We start from the raw sequence: 25,719 nt of genomic DNA, 5'->3' as shown, positions 1-25,719 counted from the left end.
TAATTCCCTTTCCCTTGAGCCGTTTAAAGACAAAAGCGCTAGGGGCCAAGCCCCATGCGGAGGATGAGGATTCAGATGGCGCGGATCAGCCCGCTTTCTCGCCGCCATCGTTCCCTCCTAGTGGGAGCCAGGGAATTCCAGGAAAAGTCGCACAGTGTGACGTCACTAGCGGCGCCAACCAGGACAGTCCGCGATTTTTACCGGGACAGGTTTCACAGCCTGCTCAAAGTGCCAACTATCTCCGTTGGGAAGATTCTGATGGGAACAGTGAAATATTTAAGCCTTATGTGTTAGAGTCTTTACCGGCTAACCTATGGGGAAGAGATATATTAGCCAAAATGGGATTGTTATTAGTTACTCCAAATTCTATAAGATCAGTTGAGGAAGTTAATCAGAGGTATTTTCCTGGAGATGATAAGGAGACCTTTCAGGAAGAATATCTGTTTACAAGCCAATCTCCATGACAAAGATTAGTAAATACTCCAGACCAAAATTTTTACTAGGGGTCCTGAGTACTTCCCCAATCCCTAAGACAGCTGAAAAAATCACGTGGCTCACAGAGGAGCCTATATGGATTTCTCAGTGGCCCATTTCAGGGGAAAAGCTTAAAATAATTCATAGATTAGTTGAGGAACAACTTCAGGCTGGTCATATTGAACCAACACTTAGTCCTTGGAACACCCCTATTTTTGTTATTAAGAAAAAGTCAGGAAATTGGAGATTACTACAGGATTTAAGGGCAATAAATCAGGCAATTCAGCCTATGGGGTCATTACAGCCAGGACTTCCCTCCCCCACAGCCATTCCTTTAGATTATAGCTTGATGGTAATAGATTTAAAAGACTGCTTTTTCTCTATAAGGTTACATCCTAAAGATTGTGAAAGATTTGCTTTCACTGTCCCAGCAATTAATTTTAAGGAACCTGTTAAAAGATATTGCTGGAAGGTACTCCCTCAGGGAATGCGTAATAGTCCTACACTGTGCCAAAAATACGTTGATCAGGCAATAGATCCCATTAGAAATAGCTTCCCTGATGCATATATTATTCATTTTATGGATGATATATTATTGGCTCATGCTAATCCAGAAGTACTTTCAGAAATTTTTACTCAGTTAGAGACTTTGCTTACAGCAATGGGTTTATGTATAGTTCCTCAAAAAATTCAAAAGGTATCTCCTTTTCAATATCTAGGTCAGATAATTCAAGGAAGTACAATCCGTCCTCAAAATCCTCAGATAAGAGTTAAAGAGTTACGTACCCTTAATGATTTTCAAAAACTATTAGGAGATATTAACTGGCTAAGACCATCTTTAAAACTAACTACTTCTGAGTTAAGTCCTTTATTTCAGATATTACAAGGAAATCCTTCTCCAACCTCTCCACGTCAACTAACTGTAGAAGCTAAGGCAGCCTTGAGAAAAATTGAAGTTTCAATTAAAAATGCACAGCTTACTAGAATAGATCCTAAAGAAATAATGTATTTATTAATATTTCCAACTGAGCATACCCCAACAGGAGCCATATGGCAAAGATTAGGAGTTATTGAATGGATTTATTTATCCCACTCCCCTCAAAAAACATTAATTCCTTTTCATGATTCTATAGCTCAATTAGTAATTAAAGGTAAAACTAGGATTTTACAATTAATTGGATCTGAGCCTGATATCATAATTATTCCATTTTCTGTTCAACAGACTAATTGGCTTTTTCAAACTTCTAGCTCCTGGCAGATAGCTTTTGCAGATTTCCCTGGCCAGATAGATAGCCATTATCCTCGTGATAAGATTGTACAATTTGCATCATTAACATCACTTATTTTTCCAAAGATTGTACGTTCTCATCCAATAGAGGAAGCTTTATCGGTGTTCACGGATGGTTCCAACTCTGGTAAAGCAGGTTTCTTCAGCCGTGTTCACACAGAGGTAATACAAACTTCTTATACTTCTGCCCAAAGGGCAGAGCTTCAAGCTCTGATTTGTGCCTTAGATTATTTTTCAAATGAGCCTATTAATATCTATTCTGACAGCTTCTATGCAGTCGGAGTTACCAAAAATATTGAAACCTCAGTTATTGGGTTTACTTCATCACAGGAGTTATTTGAATTATTTCATAATCTACAAAAGACAGTGCTAATGCGAAAGTACCCATGTTTCATAGGACACATCCATGCCCATACTAACCTTCCTGGACCTCTAGTTGCAGGTAATGACAAAATTGATAAGTTAGTAGCTTTTTGTCAACAGATGTCTTTGTATGACTGTGCACTAGCTTCCCATTCCTTGCATCATCAAAATGCTTCTAGCTTACGTAAAAAATTTAGTATTACCAGAGAACAAGCTCGTCAGATTGTAAGCCAATGCCCTAAGTGTGTTATTCACACTCCATCTCTGCCATCAGGGGTAAATCCCCGTGGATTAAAACCAAATCAAATATGGCAAATGGATGTAACTCATATTCCTCAATTTGGTAAGCAATGTTATGTGCATGTCATAGTGGACACTTATTCTAGATTTATTTTTGCCACAGCATGTACTAAGGAAAATACTCAACATGTAATTTCTCATTGCTTAGCAGCTTTTTCCGTTTTAGGGTGCCCTATGCAGATTAAAACAGATAATGCTCCAGCTTATGTAAGCTCTTCTTTTCAACAATTATGCCAAGAGTTTAAAATTAATCATAAAACAGGAATTCCTTATAACCCCCAAGGTCAAACCATTGTGGAACGAGCTCATTTATCTATTAAGCTTCAATTACAAAAATTAAAAAGGGGGAATAAGATTGTGACTCCCCAAAATAGCCTTAATCATGCCCTATTTGTTTTAAATTTTTTAAACTGTGACACAGAAGGTCACACTGCTGCTGAGAGGCAAATGTCTCCCTCAGTAACAGGCCCCTTAGGCAGAGTTCTGTGGAAAGATTTACAGACTGGTCAATGGAAGGGCCCAGACCCGGTAATAATGCGGGGAAAAGGCAATGCTTGTATCTTCCCAGAAGGCTCTTTCCGTCCTATTTGGGTGCCTGAACATGCTATCAGACATGGAGGAGATAGAACCCAGATTCAAGAGACTGCGGATCGACCCGGAGGAGCCACAACCCAGAAGAAGGAGATATCGGAAAAAGATGAAGAAAAACCAGGTTGAACCAGCCGAGAAGCTGATTTCATGGAAAGATGTGAAGAAACTAACAACCCAGGCTTCCCAAATACTTCGATGCCTGGGAAAGAACAGGACCCCAGTGTTGATGGTAGCGACAGTAATTACCCTACTGGGCTGTCAGGTAAAAGGGAATCAAGTAGACACTTATTGGACATATTTCCCAGATCCACCCCTGGTACACCCAGCTGTGTGGACTGGAGAATCTATTCCAGTATTTACTAATGACTCATTCATGATGGGAGGATTTACAGATACTTCTACCACGCGGCCTGCGCAGTGGTTTCATTAATGAGGTTCTGGCATTCAGTTAGTTAGAAGAGATCAAAATAAAACACACAGACAGTACCTTATTTTAATGCTAGGTCCGAGACGGCTCGGTCTCCCTGTTTCCCTGCCTCCAGCCGCTCAGCAGGGCAGCGAGGATTACTCTGGGCTAGCAGGAGAGAGAGAGAGCGAACACGCCGGGGAGTAGCCTTTTATTTGGGGGGACAAGAGATTCAGGGGAGAATTCCATCCAATGAAGGTTGAGGGGGGGCTGCACTCCAAGGTCAGGGTCAGTGATTGGGTCTCCAGGGTCAGTGGTTACGCACACCCCCACACGGATGGGCTCTCTCATCAGGAAAGGGTCGGGATAACTCCGACACAGCCAGAGTGCCTCAGGCCCTTAACGGGAGTCACCCAATCACGTGTCAGAATGGCTCCCCACATATTCCCCCTTTTTATTCTTAACAATGAGGCGGCGGTTCACTCTCTGGAGTCCCCGGATTCTTGATTGGAGGACTCGCCATCCTATAGTTACAATACAAAAGAGAATTAACAGCAAGGAGAATAATCCAATAAGGTACCAAGCGGAGTGCTTAAGAATATTTCCAGGGTTGAATCCATTTAATTCCTTCAATATTTGGTTAGCCAAAGAAGAAGGATCTGAAAAATCAGCTCTATTATTTTGAATGTCTTGGATATGGTGATGAAGTTCCAGAATATCCAAGCTATCATTACTATTTTGCCAAATACCTAATAAATGGTTTTTAATTTTCTCCCAATCCCAGAGAGAAGCATTGTACTTGGCAGCTGTAACACATACATACTTATAATTAGCATGGCATTTAAGCCTTTCCTTAAATTTTAAGGCTGAAAGTTCATTACCAATGTTAATAACAGTCGCCTCTAAGGCGTTTAACTTAGTCTCAATCCTTTCATCAATATTTACTTGATTACGCAGAGCCTTGGAAGTATTTTGAGCTAAATTATTAAGAAATTTTGCATGCTGAATATTCTGAGACAATGTCAGAGATGCAGAGACGGTTGAGGCAATAAATGAGACTAGTGCTAAGACACCAACAATTATGACTCCAATAGCACGTTTAGGTCTTGTTAGCTGGGCATGAATCTGCTGTAAAACTTGTAAACCAGCATCAGCATACCATGGCTCTGAAATATTAGCAGGTAATAAAATAAAAGAGGGCTGATGAAGTATCAGCACTCCTTTTCCTCTATTATACCTAGTAATACAATTGGTTAGGTTGCACTTATTACAAGTAACAAAATATCTATCATCTATCCATCTAACTTTTACATTTCCAATAATTAAAACATAAGGAGATTGGACACAGGCTCTTAGGCCATAGCAAGATCCCTCTTTACAGTTCTTGCCGACAAATTTTGGTAAAGGTTTGTCTGTAAAATGTAAATATTCTGAGGCAGCAATTAAACGCCAAATATCTTTTTGAATACCTCCTTCACTATAAGTCAAAATATTACTAACAAATCCTGCAGGTGGCATAGCAGAATTTCTTCGTAATTGTCTCTTATCAATTTTTGGAGACCAGTCTAAAATATACCCACTAGCTTTAGACACCTTATGTTGTACAGGAAAGGTATTTACACAATCCATCCATTTAGGAAAGGTGCCAATTTCAATTATAGAACTATTTGGACAGTGGGGTACCGGTGGAGGTTTTGCAGAAATGACTGGCTTGTTATGGGAAAGTCCCATCTTAATTATTGATCTAGTATTAGGTTTTAAGTCTCCATAAATAGAATTATTTGTCAGTCTAGGTTTACCAATCGCTGTCTTTTCTTCAAATGATACTTTTAGACAGCCAGCATGTTTATCATGTGACCAACATAAAGGTAATTGGGCACTGTAGCCAGAATAATTAAATCTAGTCACATGATTGGGAGTAATATGAGCATCTGTAAATCCTCCCATCATGAATGAGTCATTAGTAAATACTGGAATAGATTCTCCAGTCCACACAGCTGGGTGTACCAGGGGTGGATCTGGGAAATATGTCCAATAAGTGTCTACTTGATTCCCTTTTACCTGACAACCCAGTAGGGCAATTACTGTCGCTACCATCAAGACTGGTGTCCTGTTCTTTCCTAGGCGTCGAAGTATTTGGGAAGCCTGGGTTGTCAATTTCTTCACATCTTTCCATGAAATCAGCTTCTCGGCTGGTTCAATCTGGTCTTTCTTCATCTTTTTCCGATATCTCCTCCTTCTGGGTTGTGGCTCCTCCGTGTCTATCCTCAGTCGCTTGAGTCTGGGTTCTATCTCCTCCATGTCTGATAGCACGTTCAGGCACCCAGATAGGACGAAAAGCACCTTCTGGAAAAATACAAGCATGCCCTCGGCCCCATGATATTACCGGATCTGGGCCCTTCCACTGACCAGTCTGTAAATCTTTCCACAGAACTCTGCCTAAAGGGCCTGTCACTGAGGGAGACATTTGTCTCTCAGCAGCAGTGTGACCTTCTGTGTCACAGTTTAAAAAATTTAAAACAAATAAGGCATGATTAAGGCTATTTTGGGGAGTCATTATCTTATTCCCCCTTTTTAATTTTTGTAATTGAAGCTTAATAGATAAATGAGCTCGTTCCACAATGGCTTGACCTTGGGGGTTATAAGGAATTCCTGTTTTATGATTAATTTTAAATTCTTGGCAAAATTGTTGAAAAGCAGAGCTTACATAAGCTGGAGCATTATCTGTTTTAATCTGCATAGGACACCCTAAAACGGAAAAAGCTGCTAAGCAATGAGAAATTACATGTTGAGTATTTTCCTTAGTACGTGCTGTGGCAAAAATAAATCTAGAATAAGTGTCCACTATGACATGCACATAACATTGCTTACCAAATTGAGGAATATGAGTTACATCCATTTGCCATATTTGATTTGGTTTTAAACCACGGGGATTTACCCCTGATGGCAGAGATGGAGTGTAAATAACACACTTAGGACATTGGCTTACAATCTGACGAGCCTGTTCTCTGGTAATACTGAATTTTTTACGTAAGCTAGAAGCATTTTGATGATGTAAGGAATGGGAAGCTAGGGCACAGTCAGATGAAGACATTTGTTGACAAAAAGCTACTAATTTATCAATATTATCATTACCTGCAACCAAAGGTCCAGGGAGGCTAGAATGTGCTCAGATATGTCCAATAAAACATGGGTACTTCCTCATTAGCACTGTCTTTTGTAAATTATGAAATAATTCAAATAACTCCTGTGATGAAGTAAACCCAATAACTGAGGTTTCAATATTTTTGGTAACTCTGACTGCATATAAGCTGTCAGAATAGATATTAATAGGCTCATTTGAAAAATAATCTAAGGCCAAAATCAGGGCTTGAAGTTCTGCCCTTTGAGCTGAAGTATAAGAAGTTTGTATTACCTCTGTGTGAACACGGCTGAAGAAACCTGCCTTACCAGAGCTGGAACCATCTGTGAACACCGATAAGGCTCCCTCTATTGGATGGGAAAGTACAATCTTTGGAAAAATAAGTGATGTTAATGATGCAAATTGTACAATCTTATCACGAGGATAATGGCTATCTATCTGGCCAGGGAAATCTGCAAAAGCTATCTGCCATGAAGTAGAAGTTTGAAAAAGCCAATTAGTCTGTTGAACAGAAAATGGAACAATTATGATATCAGGCTCAGATCCAATCAATTGTAAAATCCTAGTTCTACCCTTAATCACTAATTGAGCTGTAGAATCATGAAAAAGAAGTAATGTTTTTTGAGGGGAATGAGATAAGTAGATCCATTCAATAACTCCTAATCTTTGCCATATGGCTCCTGTTGGGGTATGTTCAGTTGGAAATATTAATAAATATATTATTTCTTTAGGATCTATTCTAGTAAGCTGTGCATTTTTAATTGCAATTTCCACTTTCCTTAAGGCTGCTTTGGCCTCCAAAGTTAGTTGACGTGGAGAGGTTGGAGAAGGATTTCCTTGTAATATCTGAAATAAAGGACTTAACTCAGAAGTAGTTAACTTTAAGGATGGTCTTAGCCAGTTAATATCTCCTAATAGTTTTTGAAAATCATTAAGGGTACGTAACTCCTTGACTCTTATCTGAAGATTTTGAGGACGGATTGTACTCCCTTGAATTATCTGACCTAGATATTGAAAAGGAGATACCTTTTGAATTTTTTGAGGAGCTATACTTAAACCCATAGTTGTAAGTGAGGTCTCTAACTGAGTAAAAATTTCTGAAAGTACTTCTGAATTAGCATGGGCCAATAATATATCATCCATAAAATGAATAATGTATGCATCAGGGAAGCTATTTCTAATGGGATCTATTGCCTGATCAACATATTTTTGACACAGTGTAGGGCTATTACGCATTCCCTGAGGAAGGACTTTCCAGCAGTATCTTTTAACAGATTCCTTAAAATTAACTGCTGGGACAGTGAAAGCAAATTTTTCACAATCTTCAGGATGTAACCTTATAGAGAAAAAACAGTCTTTTAAATCTATTACCATCAAGCTATAATCTAAAGGAATGGCTGTGGGGGAGGGAAGTCCTGGCTGTAATGATCCCATAGGCTGAATTATCTCTCTTAAAAGCCTTGAAAATCATTAGGGGTTTGTACGGAAACTGTGGTTCCGCTCCGGTAAATCTAAAGATGGCGGCCCCCATGGCCGGCGCGATGACGTCACACTGTGCGACCGTTCCTGGAATTCCTTGGCTCCCACTAGGAGGGAATGCCGCGGGCTGATCCGCGCCATTTAAATTCTCCGCATGGGGCTGCGACTTTAAGTTCACATTTCTAACCTTGGTCCCTAGTGCTTTTGTTCTCAAGGGAAAGGTAATTAACTTAGCCTCAGGCTGATTTTCCATTTGAATAGACCTAATGGCTCTTTGAATACCTCTCAGAAGCTCTTTTGGCGGCCACGGACTCTGGTCTAGGGCCGTCCAAGTTTTTTGTATATTCTTTATGCCTCCAGGTATTTCAGTAGAAAGACAAACTCTCTGTAACTTTCTTCCTAATTTCTCCCAAGTAAGTAAATTTGGAGACTCTTGGTCACAAAACCAAGGACAATATTCACCTACAATCTTTAAGAATTGCAATAATTGAGTTTTCTTTATCTGTTTTCCTTTCTGATTAATTATACTGTCTAAAATAGTTAGATACATTTCCTTATCCGAAGAAGTAGAATTTCCCATTTTAAGTAAATTAACGTCTCTTTCCTTCAATATTTCCCGGTACTTTTGTGACTCAAATGTCATTTTTTCCTTTCTCTTATCTTATTTCTTATTTTCCTTATCCTCTTTATTACTTTTGTGATCCAAATGTCACCTCTTCCTTTTCTTTATTCTTTATTCCTTACTTTCCTTTATTTTCTCTTTATTTCTTTTCCTTATCTTCCTTTTTCTTTATTTCTTTCCCTTAATCTTTTTAGCGCGCGCTCCCACTCAATCTAACTAATTCGGAATGCCCCCCTCTTGGGCGCCAATTCTACCACGCGGCCTGCGCAGTGGTTTCATTAATGAGGTTCTGGCATTCAGTTAGTTAGAAGAGATCAAAATAAAACACACAGACAGTACCTTATTTTAATGCTAGGTCCGAGACGGCTCGGTCTCCCTGTTTCCCTGCCTCCAGCCGCTCAGCAGGGCAGCGAGGATTACTCTGGGCTAGCAGGAGAGAGAGAGAGCGAACACGCCGGGGAGTAGCCTTTTATTTGGGGGGACAAGAGATTCAGGGGAGAATTCCATCCAATGAAGGTTGAGGGGGGGCTGCACTCCAAGGTCAGGGTCAGTGATTGGGTCTCCAGGGTCAGTGGTTACGCACACCCCCACACGGATGGGCTCTCTCATCAGGAAAGGGTCGGGATAACTCCGACACAGCCAGAGTGCCTCAGGCCCTTAACGGGAGTCACCCAATCACGTGTCAGAATGGCTCCCCACAGATACTCATATTACTCCCAATCATGTGACTAGATTTAATTATTCTGGCTACAATGCCCAATTACCTTTATGTTGGACACATGATAAACATGCTGGCTGTCTGAAAGTATCATTTGAAGAAAAGACAGCGATTGGTAAACCTAGACTGACAAATAATTCTATTTATGGGGACTTAAAACCTAATACTAGATCAGTAATTAAGATGGGACTTTCCCATAACAAGCCAGTCATTTCTACAAAACCTCCACCGGTACCCCACTGTCCAAATAGTTCTATAATTGAAATTGGCACCTTTCCTAAATGGATGGATTGTGTAAATACCTTTCCTGTACAACATAAGGTCTACCACGCGGCCTGCGCAGTGGTTTCATTAATGAGGTTCTGGCATTCAGTTAGTTAGAAGAGATCAAAATAAAACACACAGACAGTACCTTATTTTAATGCTAGGTCCGAGACGGCTCGGTCTCCCTGTTTCCCTGCCTCCAGCCGCTCAGCAGGGCAGCGAGGATTACTCTGGGCTAGCAGGAGAGAGAGAGAGCGAACACGCCGGGGATCAGCCTTTTATTTGGGGGAAACAAGAGATTCAGGGGAGAATTCCATCCAATGAAGGTTGAGGGGGGGCTGTACTCCAAGGTCAGGGTCAGTGATTGGGTCTCCAGGGTCAGTGGTTACGCACACCCCCACACGGATGGGCTCTCTCATCAGGAAAGGGTCGGGATAACTCCGACACAGCCAGAGTGCCTCAGGCCCTTAACGGGAGTCACCCAATCACGTGTCAGAATGGCTCCCCACAATAAGGTGTCTAAAGCTAGTGGGTATATTTTAGACTGGTCTCCAAAAATTGATAAGAGACAATTACGAAGAAATTCTGCTATGCCACCTGCAGGATTTGTTAGTAATATTTTGACTTATAGTGAAGGAGGTGTTCAAAGAGATATTTGGTGTTTAATTGCTGCCTCAGAATATTTACATTTTACAGATAAACCTTTACCAAAATTTGTCGGCAAGAACTGTAAAGAGGGATCTTGCTATGGCTTAAGAGCCTGTGTCCAATCTCCTTATGTTTTAATTATTGGAAATGTAAAAGTTAAATGGATGGAAGATAGATATATTGTTACTTGTAATAAGTGCAACCTAACTAATTGTATTTCTAGGTATAATGGAAGAAAAGGAGTGCTGATACTTCATCAGCCCTCTTTTGTTTTATTACCTGCTAATATTTCAGAGCCATGGTATGCTGATGCTAGTTTACAAGTCTTGCAGCAAATTCATGCCCAGCTAACCAGACCTAAACGTGCTATTGGAGTCATAATTGTTGGTGTCTTAGCACTAGTCTCATTTATTGCCTCAACTGTCTCTGCATCTCTGATATTGTCTCAGAATAATTAGCATGCAAAATTTCTTAATAATTTAGCTCAAAATACTTCCAAGGCTCTGCGTAATCAAGTAAATATTGATGAAAGGATTGAGACTAAATTAAACGCCTTAGAGGCGACTGTCATAAACATAGGTAATGAACTTTCAGCCTTAAAATTTAAGGAAAGGCTTAAATGCCATGCTAATTATAAGTATGTATGTGTTACAGCTGCCAAGTACAATGCTTCTCTCTGGGATTGGGAGAAGATTAAAAACCATTTATTAGGTATTTGGCAAAATAGTAATAATAGCTTGGATATTCTGGAACTTCATCACCATATCCAAGACATTCAAAATAATAGAGCTGATTTTTCAGATCCTTCTTCTTTGGCTAACCAAATATTGAAGGAGTTAAATGGATTCAACCCTGGAAATATTCTTAAGCACTCCGCTTGGTACCTTATTGGATTATTCTCTTTGCTGTTAATTCTCTTTTGTATTGTAACTATAGGATGGCGATTCTTCCAATCAAGAATCCAAGAACTCCAGAGAGTGAACCACCGCCTCATTGTTAAGAAAAGAAAGGTGGAATATGTGGGGAGCCATTCTGACACGTGATTGGTGACTCCCATTAAGGGCCTGAGGTGCTCTGGCTGTGTCGGAGCTTTCCCGACCCTTTCCTGATGAGAGAGCCCATCCGTGTGGGGGTGTGCGTGACCACTGACCCCGGAGACCCAATCACTGACCCTGACCTTGGAGTGCAGCCCCCCCCAACCTTCATTGGATGGAATTCTCCCCTGAATCTCTTGTTCCCCAAATAAAAGGCTACTCCCAGGCGTGTTCCCTCTCTCTCTCCTGCTAGCCCAGAGTAATCCTCGCTGCCCTGCTGGGCGGCTGGAGGCGGGAACCAGGGAGGTGAGCCGTCTCGGACCTAGCAATATAAATAAGGTAATTGGTTTGTGTGTTTTATTTCGATCTCTTCTAACTAACTTTATGCCTAGAACCTCATTAATGAAACCACTGCGCAGGCCGCCTGGTAGACGTGACCACAGCCAGAGCTAAATCAAAGCCAGGCGGGAACCTGCCGCTGTCGGGCCTGTCCAGCCGAGATCTCAAGCACCGGTGGCTCCGGCCGCCTCTCGCTCCCTTGAGTCGCTTAACGGCTCCAATCTTCGCCTTCGGCTTCTACTCACCTCACCGATCAGTAGGTAGTCTCACCTAAGTAGCGGGAAGGAACTGCGCCAGGCAGTCAGAACCTTTCTCCCAGGCTGCTGTCCGGGAAAAGCGAGTGAGGGCAGGCCCCCAGCCCCGGCCGCTTTCAGACCAGTCGCTCCTTCATCCTCATTCGTTCAAATAGGCCGCTCCAGAAGGACCAATCACAGCCTCCCTTGTCTCCCGGCGCCGTCCAATCAACATAGGCCATCTCTCAGTAAATTGCGCCCAGGAGTCCAATCTCCCCTCCGGTTTCTCTACTCCCGTAGGGTAAGGTCAGAGGGGAAAGGCAAGGATGTTGACGCCGGAGAGGCGCCATCTTGGCTAAGGGCAGGACAATGGGTCCTGATGGGCTTTTCTGATAGGAAAGCTACACCATGTCTTTGCGTTTCGGAAGCCTATCTTAGCCAAGCACTGAAGGGATTTCTCATGGCGCCACCCCTGAAGAATGTAGAGAATGTGGGCAGTGAGATTCGCAGACATGGCCGTGTCCTTCTCCCCTGAGGAGTCGGGGTGTCTGCGGCCCGCTCAGAGGGCGCTGAACCCGGACGTGATGCGGCAGACCTACAGCCACCTGGGCGCGCTCAGTGAGGCCCGGTGTTCCTGCCAGGACCCCCCCCCAAAAAAAAAATCTGGAGCAAGTGGGGATTGGTGTTCCTACATACAAGAGCATGTTATTCAGCTATCAAAAGGAATAAAAAACAATACTGATAAATACTACAACGTGGCTGAACCTTGAGAACAATATTCTAAATGACAGAAACCAAACACAAACGGTCATGTGGTTGTAGGTCAGTGATAGAGCACTTGCTTTGCATGCATGAGGCGCTGGGTTTGATCCTCAGCACACATAAAAATAAATAAATAAAAATAAAGATATGTGTCCATCAACAACTCTACCAGGCGGCCTGCGCAATGGTTTCATTAATGAGGTTCTAGGCATAAAGTTAGCTAGAAGAGATCAAAATAAAACACACAGACTCAGTTACCTTATTTCTATTGCTAGGTCCGAGATGGCTCCCCTCTCTGGTTCCCTCCTCTAACCGCCCAGCAGGGCAGCAAGGATTACTCAGGGCTAGCAGGAGAGAGAGAGAGTGAACACGCCAGGGAGTAGCTTTTTATTGGGGAACAAGAGATTCAGGGGAGAATTCCATCCAATGAAGGTTGAGGGGGGCTGTACCCCAAGGTCAGGGTCAGTGATTGGGTCCCCGGGGTCAAAGCGCCTCAGGCCCTTAACGGGAGTCACCCAATCACGTGTCAGAATGGCTTCCCATAAACAACGAAAAAATAAGGTGTGGTATGAATGAATTTATATGAAATATCAAGAAAAAGCAATTCCATAGAGACAGCAGATTTGTGGTTGTCAGGAGCTGAGTGGGGAAGGAGAGGATGGAAGAGGCTGCTAAATGGGTGGGACGTTTCCTTATGGGGTGATAAAAACACCAAAGTGATGATAGTGGTATATCGTGAATGTCCTAAGTACCACGGAACAGGAAGGCTTAAAATGGTTAGTCTATCTATTTTATCTATGTATTTTACCACAATAAAAGTTTTGACTGTATGGGAAATAAGTTCTGGTGTTCTTCAAGGCATGTTAACTCCAGATAACGATAATTGTACTGTATGTTTTTTTTTTTTTTTAAAGAGAGAGTGAGAGAGGAGAGAGAGAGAGAGAATTTTTAATATTTATTTTTTACTTTTTGGCGGACACAACATCTTTGTTGGTATGTGGTGCTGAGGATCGAACCCAGGCCGCACGCATGCCAGGCGAGCGCGCTACCGCTTGAGCCACATCCCCAGCCCTGTACTGTATGTTTCAAAAAGAAGAATTCTTCTTTCTAGGTTTTTTGAAATATGCAGTACAATAATTCACTGTTGTGAATGTTTTCACTACAAAGAAACAATAGTTACTTCAGGGGATGGATATGCTTATCCTGATTTGAATATTACATAATGTCTACATGTATCAAAACATCAGACTGTATTCCCCAAATGTGCAATATTAACGTGTCAATTTTAAAAAGTGGGGCTGGGGTTGTGGCTCAGTGGTAAAGCACTACAACTAAAAAATAAATATTAAAAAAAAAAAAAAAGACTGGAAAGGGTACACAAGGAAACATTCAGAGGTGACATCCATGTCCCAATCTTGTTTTGGGTAACAGTTACATTTGTTAAAACTCTAGGAATCTTACATTTAAGATCTGGGTATTTTACTGTATGTACATTATAACTCAAATTAATAAAGAGTTAAAAGTAGTTTCCTTCAAGAAATGGGGGTTGTGGCTCAGTGGCAGAGCGCTTGCCTTGCTCATGTGAGGCACTGGGTTTGATCACATCATCACATAAAAATAAATAAAGATATTGTGTCCATCTATAAGTAAAAAAAAATTAAAAATTAAAAAAAAAAGAAAAGAAATACGGGGAGTTTAAGGTACTCCTCTTTACATAACAAACCTCGTTATATTACTTTTTCTTTTGCAGTACTGGGGGTTAAACCCACCGGTGCTCTACAACTGAGTTACATCCCCAGCCCCTTTATTTTTTGCTTTGAGACAGGAGCTCGCTAAGTTGTTGAGGCTGGCCTCGAACTTGCGACCCTCCGGCCCCAGCCTCCTGTGTATCTGGAATTACAGGCGTATCCCAGAGCCAGGGCAAGCGGAATCTCGCATATACAAAGTGTCCTGTTGGCTCCGCAGCTGTAAACACGTACTGTTTTCTACCTGGACCGCCGTACCCAGGTTTTGCCACAGTGTCTTCCCGCAAGAGCTGGGGCCCAGATTCTAGATCCCGCCGCCGAAAGGCACGGGGGAAACCGTGGAGGACCAATTCTTAGGGACCAAAGCCGCCAAGGTTCTTCTTGAGCTCCAGTCGGCCACGGAGGATTCAGGTTCTGTTTCAAACGCCCCGCCGATCCGGACCAATCACAGCGCAGCTTCTTCCTGCGGTTACAGCCAATCATCAACCGCTGTGTGTTGCGGGTAAAGAGAGGTGGAGTGAGCTGCGTCCATCTTTCTTGAGGGCAAGAAAGTTTTCCTCGACTTTCCAGTCAGTCCTCCTGCCACACCAAAAGAAGGGGCCCCGGGGACAAGGAGGGCGGGGAAAACTCCTGAAGCAGCCATCATATTTAAGGGCAAATGAGATGCTGATGCCAGAGAAGCCAGAAAGCGCCATATTTGATATGATTAAAAGAAACGGCGCCCTCAAGAACAACCAGTGGTAACTGAAGCCAAATTGTCGCCATATTTTCTGAAGGCACCTTCCGGGTCCTTTAACCCGGGTGTCTATGTCCAAGCGGCCATGAAGTGAATAAACACCAAGGAGTTTTATTTGTCCCCATCCCCGAATCCCTAGTAGCCAGTACCTACTATTTCAGTTCCCATTCCCGGCAGCGTTCGGACGCCGAGGCTGGGCGGGGCCCGGGCCTGGGCAACCCTTCCCGTGGACGAAGAAAGCTGAGGCCAGGAGCCGGGAGGCGGTGGCCTCAGGGACTAGGCTGCCGCTACTCGGGGTTGGAAACCCCATGGCGCCGCCCCCAGCCCAGCTCCTGGCGCTGAGACCCAGGGAGACCCGGCCAGGTTGCAGGGAGCCCGGGGCCGTGAGCTTCGCGGACGTGGCCGTGTACTTCTCCCCGGAGGAGTGGGGGTGTCTGCGGCCCGCGCAGAGGGTGCTGTACCGGGACGTGATGCGCGAGACCTACGGCCACCTGGGCGCGCTCGGTGAGGCCCCTGGCCAGAGCCCCCCTCCTTCACCGGGTTTCCTGGGGGACATGATACAGAAGGACCCAGTGGATCGTGAGCCCTCACCCCGCACTAGTCCACCAACGGCACCAGCCACCTCCCATTCCCGGGGCTTCAGGTACTCCCCCGGGAGTCTTACCCTTCCGCATCCGCTTCATCCAGAGCATTGCAGACTCTGTCCAGGTTGAGCATAAGTTCTGAGGAGGTACCCTCACTGTGGCAGGGGGATGCCATCTTCCAGGACAGCCTCTCAGGCCGGCACTGTGATCCCTGTTCTCTCCCAGGATTCCCAGGCCCCAAACCAGCCCTCATCTCTTGGATGGAACAGGAGAGTGAGGCTTGGAGCTCCGCCGCCCAGGATCCTGAGGAGGGGGAAAGCCTGGGAGGAGCTCTGAGAGGTGAGGGGTTGTCCCAGGTCTCCTCCCACCACCCCCCCTTGATACTCTTCCTAGCAAAGTTTTCTTTCAGGTCCTCAATCCCAACATCTCTAATGAAAGAACCAACCTATGTTGGATACTAGAAGAGGAAAGAAGGCAGACCTAGTACAAAGTTTGCAGAACTTGAGTCAGTAGTCATGTTGACGCCAGGAGCCCAAGTCCAAGACTCAGGTTTCCAAGTCCCTCTGATAGAAAGCACCATTCTCCCCTTTTCAAGAACAACTCCAATGTCCTTAACAATGGAAGTGGCTTCCGATCTACTTTTCACATTTCTCAAGCAAGGCAAAGTGGTATCAGAGAAAATACTGGTAATTGATTAACTTGGGTCTTTTCCCCTCATCAACCCCTAGGGAAGTGAACTGGAGCAAACTGCTGACTATGCATTATTCATTTAACTCTCCCATGGATCTTATTGAAATCAAGAAACCATTATTGTTTCCATTTGACACATGAGGAAGGAGATCTGTTCACCTTCCACCAAAGGTTAATTACTGGCAGTATTTTTTTTTCAGCACTTCATAAGTAAAAAGCAACCTATAACCTGAGATGGTTTATGCAAAAGTGTTTTAAAATGTACCTTAATACCTGTTTCCCAGGAGACATCCCAAACAAGGAGAAGTTGGAACCCAAGGAAGGTCCTGCGGCCAGAAGAGAGATGACTCCTGGGAAGGAGCAGCATGAAGAGTTAGTTAAACACAACCCTGACTCCACTACTAGCAAGGCCTCTGCGAGAGCACAGCTGCCCATGAAAGCTGCCTGGGACCAGACGGCACGTGCACAGTCCCCAGTACCCGTGCCCAGTGTGGATGCTCAGGCAAACCAGCGGCGTCATGTATGTGCAGACTGCGGCCGCCGCTTCACCTACCCGTCGCTGCTGGTCAGCCACCGGCGCATGCACTCGGGCGAGCGGCCCTTCCCCTGCCCTGAATGTGGCATGCGCTTCAAAAGGAAGTTCGCAGTGGAAGCCCACCAGTGGATCCACCGCTCCTGCTCTGGGGGGCGCCGGGGCCGGAGGCCTGGCATCCGGGCTGTGCCTCGGGCCCCAGTCCGAGGTGACCGGGATCCACCAGTGCTCTTCCGGCACTACCCAGACATCTTCGAGGAGTGCGGGTGAGCAGCTCCCACCAGCTGGACTTCAACTTCACCTTGGCACTGACTGAACCCTGAGTCAGGGATTTGGGAACTGATATTCATCCCTTGTGCTTCCCTCAAGGATCCCTCAAGTTTCCAAACTTGTAAATAAGAAAAGTGCCTGTAAAGATCTAAACACATTAAAACTGATATCCCTCTCCCAGTCTTCTGTTAAAAAAAAAAGGGGGGGGGATGGAGAGTTAGAGGCTGGACTTTTCTCAGTGTTATCTCAGTAGCAGGTGCAACTGAAACCTTGCCATCATCTCAGGAAACATCCACTGACTCCCTGTCTACTTCAGAGGTAAATGCTGAGGCCTGGGGAGAGAGGCCTGCAGGAACACATGGTACCCCAGGATGTAGGGCAGGTGGACTGGTGCATGAGTACAGATGCATGTGGCCCAAATCTGTTCTCTAAAAAATTGCCCCAGGGCACTTCTGGTAAGTCATATGCCCTTCCTGAGCCTCAGTTCCCTCATCTGTAAGAGGAAGGTTAATATCTACCTCAAAGGGTTGCTGTGAAGATTGAAATTTTAACAAGATAATATGTATGACATAGTAAATGTGCAATAAACATTTGTTGAAAAGACTGAATTATTGTCAACATTTTACACTTTACAAAGTGTAAAGAAGAGTTGGTTGTGGTGGTGCACATCTGCAATGCCAGCTATACCAGCTACTTGAAAAGCTGTGACAAGAGGAAGTCAAGTTTGAGGCCAGCCTTGACAACTTAGCAAGATCCTGTCTTGAAAAAAAGAAAAAGAAGGCTGGGGTTGTGGCTCAGCAGTAGAGCACTCACCTAGCATGTGTGAGGCCCTGGATTTGATCCTCAGTACCACATATTGATAAATAAATAAAGGCACTGTGACCATCTATAACTAAAATATATATATATTTTTTTTTAAAGGAGCTAGGATTGGATAAAATGGCACACATCTATAATTCTAGCAACTTTAGGAAGCTGAAGCAGGAGGATGTAAAGTTCCATGCCAGCCTGAGCAACTTAGTGAGACCCTGTCTCAAAAAGTAAAAAGGACTGGGAATGTAGCTCATTGGTAAAGTGCTTGCCATTGGGTTCAATCCCCAGTAAGGGGGTTAGTGGGGTGGGGGATAAAAGGAAATAAAAAGAAAAAAGAAAGAAGTCAGGCATGGTGGTACATGCCTATAATCTTTCTTTTTTTCCTCCTTCCTTTCTTTGCAGTACTAGGGATTGAACCCATAGCCTCCCACATGCCAGGTAAGTACTCTACCACTAAACTACATTCCCAACTCTTCAAAAAAATTTTTAAGAGTCTGGAGATAATAGAGCATGTTCGACCCCCAATACCAAAAGAAGGAGAAGGAGGAAGGGTGGGAGAAGAAGAAGCTTGCTAAGGAGGGTATGGATACCAACAGCCATGTTTTGCAAATATGTAAACTTAAAGTCAGATTTAGTGATGCTCTCCAGGTTTGACTGTTATTCCACAGCAAGGCTGGAAACTGACATTGAGCCCCAGTATTTCTACCACTTCTTCTGAGAAGTCAGATCTGAGACTCAGGATACAGGACCTAGCCCAACCTGCCTGGGGAGTGTGTGCAGAAAATTAAGCACGCCAGCAAAGCTAGTGCCATTTTCACTCCAAAGATGCAGCCAATATTCAGTGACTGTGTTGAAAGCTTTCTTTGGAGAGACTGGGTGGTAAGGGAATTCCAAGATGAGGAAAGCAGACCTCATTCATTCACTCATTCATTCATTCATTCATTTAGCAAAGGTCATCTGAGGCCTCTGTGGGTTTTGTGCTGGGCTCTGGGGTCACAGCTCACCCAGGTTGGAATGTGGAAGAAAGTGATTGGGGCAGATACCACCTAACTCAGCCTAGCTGATGATAAGCCAGGAAATGCTGCAGGGAGAACTGTCCTTGCTTACCATGGCATGAGGAAGAACTGGTGTGGGGAGAGGTTCTCCATCAGAGGAAGCAGCAAAGGAGGCTTGTTTCACAAAAATGATAGAAAAGGGTCACAATATGGGGCAAGGTTAAGAGCACTGGCTCTAGGCAGACTGGGTTCAGCTTTTGACTCACCTGCTCTTTGCTAGGCAATCCTGGGAAAATCATTGCTTGCCCAAGTGCATCAGTTTCCTTGTCTCTAAAAACCTGGAAATAACAACACGTATCTCATAAGATTGGTATAAGGAGCCGGGTGTGGTGATGCATGCCTGTCGTCTCAGCAGCTAGGGAAGCTGAGCCAGGAGGATTGCAAGCTCAAGGCCAGCCTCCTCAACTTAGTGAGGCCCTAAGCAATTCAGTGAGACACTATCTCTAAATAAAATATAAAAAGGGCTGAGGATGTGACTCGGTAGTTAAGCGCCCCCAGGTTCAATCCCTGGTACAAAACGAAAGAAAAACACCAAACCAAACCAAAACAACAACAACAAACAAATTGGTGCCAGGAGTCATCCTTGAAATGTGTGTGAACCCAATCATCATGGAAGCCACTAGGTAGGAAAGTCTGGAATCTGGGAACTCCCAGAGGCACTCATGCTGGTTCGGAGACTGCCCAAAACATGGAAATTCCTACTTAGCTCTACCAGGTTCAGCACTGCTCTGGAATTGGGTGATCTGCTGGAGCTACATAGCCACACAGCCTCTCAGAGATGGGTGTAACTTGCCAAGATGCCAGTCAACCTGTTTGCTGCAAATCCCCTGCCACCACACTCCCTCACTGAAACCGTATCCCCTGCTTTTGATGTTCTCCCTTAAACAAAGGACCAGAGCCATTTTCTAGTCCTTCAGTTCCAGCTCCTACCAGGACTGGAAGACCTATCAGGTGCTCTGCTTTTTAAAACTAATTTCTGGCTCTGGGTCTCTTAATTCTTCACTAGTTATTTAAGACTTTCATTTTCTCAGGTGGCTCATCATCTCTTGAGCAGAAAACTATACTGTCAGGGTGCTGGTCACCCTGTGATAAATTGGTATAAAGATTACAAATAGGTGGTGGGGCTGTAGCTCAGTAGTAGAGCGCTTGCCTAGCATGCATGAGGCACTGGGTTTGATACTCAGCACCGCATAAAAAATAAACAAATAAAATAAAGGCATTCTGTCCATCTACAACTACAAAAAAAATAAAAATAAAAAAGATTATAAATAATGGAGTCTTGCACATTAGTGTTTTTTTGTTTTGTTTTTATTTGATTTGTTTTTGTTTTGCAGTAGTAAGGATCAAACTCAGGTCCTTGCACATGCTAGGGAAATGCTCTACCACCAAGCTATACCCCTAACCCCTACCCCCTTTTTTTGGTGGAGTCTCAGTACTGTGCCCAGATTAGTCTCAAATTCCTAGAGTCAAGCAATTCTCCGACCCAGCTTCCCCAGGAACTGGCTTCACATTAGTGTTTAATCAACATTAGTTATTGTTATTATAAAATAATATGTGGGAGGACCTCGAAGAGACTTGGGCAGGTCTTCTGAATCTAGGAAGGCTTCCCAGAGGAGGTGGAGCACACTGGACTTGAAGAATGACAAAGTTTTCAATAGACTAGGTAGACCTGCATGTGGAATGGTCAGCAGTTCCACTTGACTAAAACATGAAGACCTAGGGGTGGAATAAGGGAAAACACGCAGCTGAGGGATGGGGTCATGTTTTAGTCAGCTTTGTGTCACTGTGACTGAAAGACCCGAAGAGAACAATGTAGAGGAGGAAAAATTTATTTTGGCTGAAAATTTCAGAGGTTCAGTCCATGGCTGACCAACTCCATAGCTCTCCCCCAAGTGAGGCAGAATGTTAAGGGAGAAGGGTCTGGTGGAGGACAGCAGCTGAGACATGACAGCCAGGAAGGAGAGAAGGGGAAGTGGGGGCAGGGGAGAGAAAGAGGGAGAGGGAGGGAAGAGGAAGTGTTCTGTTCAGGTTCAAAGTATATACCCTAAAGTTAAGCACCCAGTGACCTATATCTTGCAGCCACATCCTACCTATCATTATGCTGCAGGGACAAACGAGGCAAGGCACCGAAGATAGCAGGAAACACTTTTATTTGGCTGCAGCCAGGTTCAGAGGGTAAAGCCTTTGCTGTAATCAATCAACCCCCTGAACCCCGAGTTCAGGGAGTTTCAGAGTTTTATACCCAGCATGTAAGGGGAGGGGCTCAGAAGTTCACAGTCTGCAGAAGTTCACATAAAAGCAGCTTTTTCTTTCACTATTTTGGGCAAGTTAACCTTTCAAGGACAACACCTGAGAAGGGGAGAGCTTCTTCTCCCCTTCTTTTCTCCTCCTGCCAGCTGTTACCATGGAGCCCAGTTGGAAACTTCTCTTATCTTAAAAATGTAGACATCTCTGTGAAGCCTAGCTCAAGGGCAGAGGCCTTGTTTGCACATTTCTTCAAAGTACTATGCTGGATATTGGAAGGAAAGTGACCACAACACTCGAGCAACCAAGAGATCTTTATTGCAGCAGTGCAAAAGAGGAGAAAAAGAGAGAGAAAGAAAGAGTGGCGAAAGAGAGAAGAAAGGGGGGAGAGCAGAGAGAGAGAGAAGAGGAGAGGAGAGAGGGAGAGGGAGAACGGAAGCAAGAGAAGAAAGAGCAAGAGCAAGAGAGAGGGGCCCAGCAGGAGGGAGTTTTTATAGCCCAAATCTAATGGGGTCTCTGGGTCTGCAAGCTGCCTTGTTGGCCTACAGTGATTGGATCATACAGTAGTGTCATATTCTGCCTTCAGGCAGACGGGGCAGGGGCTAGATGTGGGTTTCCGTTGCACCAGACCGGTGGGGGTTGAGTGTTCAGCCTTGATGCAAACAGGTGATAAAGGACCAGACAGAGGGGGGTTTGAGTGCGTGGGTTATCCTGCAGCTAACATTCATTCAGCCTGCCCTGCACCTAACAGATATGTTTGAGAAAACTAATAAGGGGTGTCCAGCACCTGGAGTGCTGGTATCTTCTCAGCCAGTGGCCAAGTAAAATAGGGCGGCAGGAAAATGGAAAGTGTATCTACACTGAACTCTTTTGCAGAGACTCTTTTGCTGATAGTCCTAAAATCAGTCTGGGTGATGATTTCTAGAGAAGCCCAGCTAAAGTCTTTTCTAGGGAGAAAGAGGGTGCCACTTCAATTATAATCCAGTTAATCCACATCAGTGGATTAATCCATTGATTAGATCCAAGCTCTCATAATCTAATCATTTTACTTCTGAACCTTCTTGCCTTGTCTCACACATGACCTTAGGGGACATCTCATATCTAAGCTATAACAGGTCAATCTGAGAGAGCAACCCATCCCAGCAGAAGAGTCTGAAGTTTATTTTGCAAGACTGAGGAACCATAGGAAGTTCCTGAACAAAAGCAGGACTGTTTGATAGGTGTTGTCAGAAGATGTCTTTGCAAAGCATGTGAAGTGAGATTTGTGGAAGAAGCCTAGACCCTACAGATCTGTTGAGGAGCCATGGGAGTTGGAGAGGAAAGGGTCTCGGGGCTGCGGGTTTTGGGATGGAAAGAGTAGGGGGTACAGGGAACAGCAAATGAACCTTCTGAACTAGGAATGAGTTTGGGAGAGGTACAGAAAAGACACTTGTGTTTGGACCTCTACCACGCGGCCTGCACAGTGGTTTCATTAATGAGGTTCTGGCATTAAGTTAGTTAGAAGAGATCAAAATAGAACACACAGACAGTACCTTATTTTATATTGCTAGGTCCGAGACGGCTCGCCTCCCTGGTCCCCGCCTCAAGCCGCCCAGCAGGGCAGCGAGGATTACTCTGGGCTAGCAGGAGAGAGAGAGAGCGAACACGCCGGGGATCAGCCTTTTATTTGGGGGGACAAGAGATTCAGGGGAGAATTCCATCCAATGAAGGTTGAGGGGGGGCTGCACTCCAAGGTCAGGGTCAGTGATTGGGTCTCTGGGGTCAGTGGTCAGGCACACCCCCACACGGATGGGCTCTCTCATCAGGAAAGGGTCGGGATAACTCCGACACAGCCAGAGTGCCTCAGGCCCTTAACGGGAGTCACCCAATCACGTGTCAGAATGGCTCCCCACATGGACCCAAGAGCAGAGTAGAGATTTACAGATGGTTTGGAGAAGGGGAAGGGGAAGGTCACAGAAGCTCTGGTTGCAAGAATGCAAAGTTTGGACTTGGTTCTAAATATACCAGGATTGTGTTTGTACAGTGCTATGGATTAAATCCAGGGCCTTGCACATACTTGTCGATTGCTCTACCATTGAGCCATACTCCCCAGTCCCACCTAAACTATTTTTAAGTATACAGTACAGTGGCTATAAATACAGTCATGTGTTGATTAAGCACAGGGGTTCATTCTGAGGAATGCTGCCTTAGGCCACTTAATTGTTGTGTGAATATCATAGAGTACTTAAACTAAGAAGGATTTGACATCACCTGGCAACATAATCCCTTGGGACAGTTGTTGTACTTGCTATGGACTGAAACCTCATCATGTGGCTATACATTCAAATTGTTTTATGACTATTCTACCACGAGGCCTGCACAGTGGTTTCATTAATGAGGTTCTAGGCATAAAGTTAGTTAGAAGAGATCGAAATAAAACACACAAACCAGTTACCTTATTTATATTGCTAGGTCCTAGACGGCTCACCTCTCTGGTTCCCACCTCTAGCAACCCAGCAGGGCAGCGAGGATTACTCTGGGCTAGCAGGAGAGAGAGAGAGCGAACACGCCGGGGAGTAGCCTTTTATTTGGGGAACAAGAGATTCAGGGGAGAATTCCATCCAATGAAGGTTGAGGGGGGGCTGCACTCCAAGGTCAGGGTCAGTGATTGGGTCCCCGGGGTCAGTGGTCAGGCACACCCCCACACGGATGGGCTCTCTCATCAGGAAAGGGTCGGGAAAGCTTCGACAGAGCCAAAGCGCCTCAGGCCCTTAACGGGAGTCACCCAATCACGTGTCAGAATGGCTCCCCACAGACTATCAAAACCATCATGGGCTGGGGCTGCAGATCAGTAGTAGCAAAGCGCTTGCTTAGCATGCATGAGGCACTGGGTTCGATCCTTAGTACCACCTAAAATTAACAAATAAAATAAAGGCATTTTGTTCATCTACAATTACAACAAAAAATTAACAAAAACCACAACAAAGAAATAAAAACCTGCCGCAGTCTCGGCTGGGCACAGAATCACGAGCCACCACACAGCTTTGTAGATTCAAACAGCAATTCTTTATTCCCGAACTCACACCGGCCTCCACACACGCTCTGGGGCAATCCCAGTTCTGCTGCCACCCAATTCACCTACTCCACGAGGCTTTCTTTCCCAAAATGCTCTCTGAATCTCACAAGAGCTCAATGGGAGCTCAGGCAGCAGGAACGCCCTAATTCCAGCAGCAATAATCCTCAACATCGAACTTCCCTAAAATCCAAGGTCTAAAACTGGGAACGCCCTTAACCCAAGGACCGGGATACTTCCTCAAACCTGATCAGCTCTAAACCCGGATCCGCCTTGGTCTTTGAGCAAGGTCACCTTACATGCAATGTCAACAGCGAAATCATTAACATGGGGTACGCTAGCAAGGAAATTTTGATGCGTCATTTCTACTTGGTAATGGCCCTCAGCATATCCCCCCTTCTGATTAATTAAACAACAAGCAATGTGGCTTAAGGACTGTGCCTGGTAGGTTGTCCAATTCAACATATGGTTCTTACCCGTCATGGGAGAACTGACATTTAGGCGTCAGCTTCTTGTCTTAGGTTGAATCCACTGCAATCAGATCAACCCGTCACTGACTACCGGTCCAGCATTCAGCCATGCTTGTGGATAGGCCTATGCACCAGTGGGGGGGTGAGGTTCTTGCCTCACCTCTGTTGGCCCCCAAATTTTAGACCATCACTAGTAGAAGGGAGGAAGATACAGAAATGCCACGACACCAAGGCAATTGACGGCTCTTTTGGAAAAATTGCGTCACTGGTGACACCATCAGCAAAGATATGCCAGCATTACCACAATTAACATGGGGTGCGCTGGCAAGGAAATTGCATCACTGGTGACACCATCAGCAAAGATATGCCAGCAGTACCACAATTCGCTGCATCAGACGATATTTCACAATGCATGCAACTGATATATAGTCCAGGCAAGTTCTGCAGGCAGTTCAAATCAGAGGAGTCTATCAATATGTCCATTTCCTCCCAAAGTAAATCAAGTCCTTGATTGAGCATAACTTGTTGAGTTATATTCATTGATGCATCAGTTTATACAGTTACTGTGATGGCTATTGTAGAAGCTGTAGTTTGGTTTTATCTTAGTCTTCACCGGCACTGGGATGGAGATGGAAATTCTGGCAATGATGCTAAAGAGACATTATCCTGAACAGAATTATTAAATATAATGAAAAGGAAAGGTGAAAGTAAACAAACAGATCTGTTAACCTCCTAAAAAACAATCCTTAACAGCTGTTTACCTAATTTAAATTAGTAAGCAAATAGATCTGTTAACCACCTTTAAAAACAATCATTAACAGCTGTTTACCTAATTTAAATTAAACCATTTAAATCACGTGAATAA

General features: G+C 44.3%; 1 protein-coding gene across 2 annotated transcripts; it reads left to right on the top strand.

The window, feature by feature from the left end:
• Positions 1-15,141: 15,141 nt before the first annotated feature.
• ZNF688 (zinc finger protein 688) lies at positions 15,142-18,063 on the top strand. Of its 2 annotated transcripts, XM_081299255.1 has the most exons (3): positions 15,142-15,648; positions 15,954-16,067; positions 16,703-18,063. In XM_081299255.1, exons 1-3 carry the CDS (start codon positions 15,453-15,455, stop codon positions 17,218-17,220), a joined length of 828 nt encoding a protein of 275 aa, XP_081155381.1. In that variant the 5' UTR covers positions 15,142-15,452; the 3' UTR covers positions 17,221-18,063. The 2 variants fall into 2 exon arrangements, with proteins under 2 accessions (XP_081155381.1, XP_081155382.1); XM_081299256.1 differs by lacking the exon at positions 15,954-16,067 and having other exon boundaries at positions 15,309-15,648; positions 16,703-18,053.
• The last annotated feature ends 7,656 nt before the right edge of the window (positions 18,064-25,719 follow it).

Source organism: Spermophilus citellus, assembly GCF_964194105.1.
Source record: "Spermophilus citellus genome assembly, chromosome: 6".
In the NCBI taxonomy this organism is placed as follows: domain Eukaryota; kingdom Metazoa; phylum Chordata; class Mammalia; order Rodentia; family Sciuridae; genus Spermophilus; species Spermophilus citellus.
This window is presented reverse-complemented; position numbering and strand designations above follow the sequence as displayed.

Excerpts from the sequence above, each read along its gene's own strand:
- ZNF688 (XM_081299255.1), top strand. The coding sequence starts at position 15,453 with ATGGCGCCGCCCCCAGCCCAGCTCCTGGCGCTGAGACCCAGGGAGACC. Across the intron at positions 15,649-15,953 it reads CGGCCACCTGGGCGCGCTCG|GATTCCCAGGCCCCAAACCA; the intron begins GTGAGGCCCCTG and ends GTTCTCTCCCAG. Across the intron at positions 16,068-16,702 it reads CCTGGGAGGAGCTCTGAGAG|GAGACATCCCAAACAAGGAG; the intron begins GTGAGGGGTTGT and ends CCTGTTTCCCAG.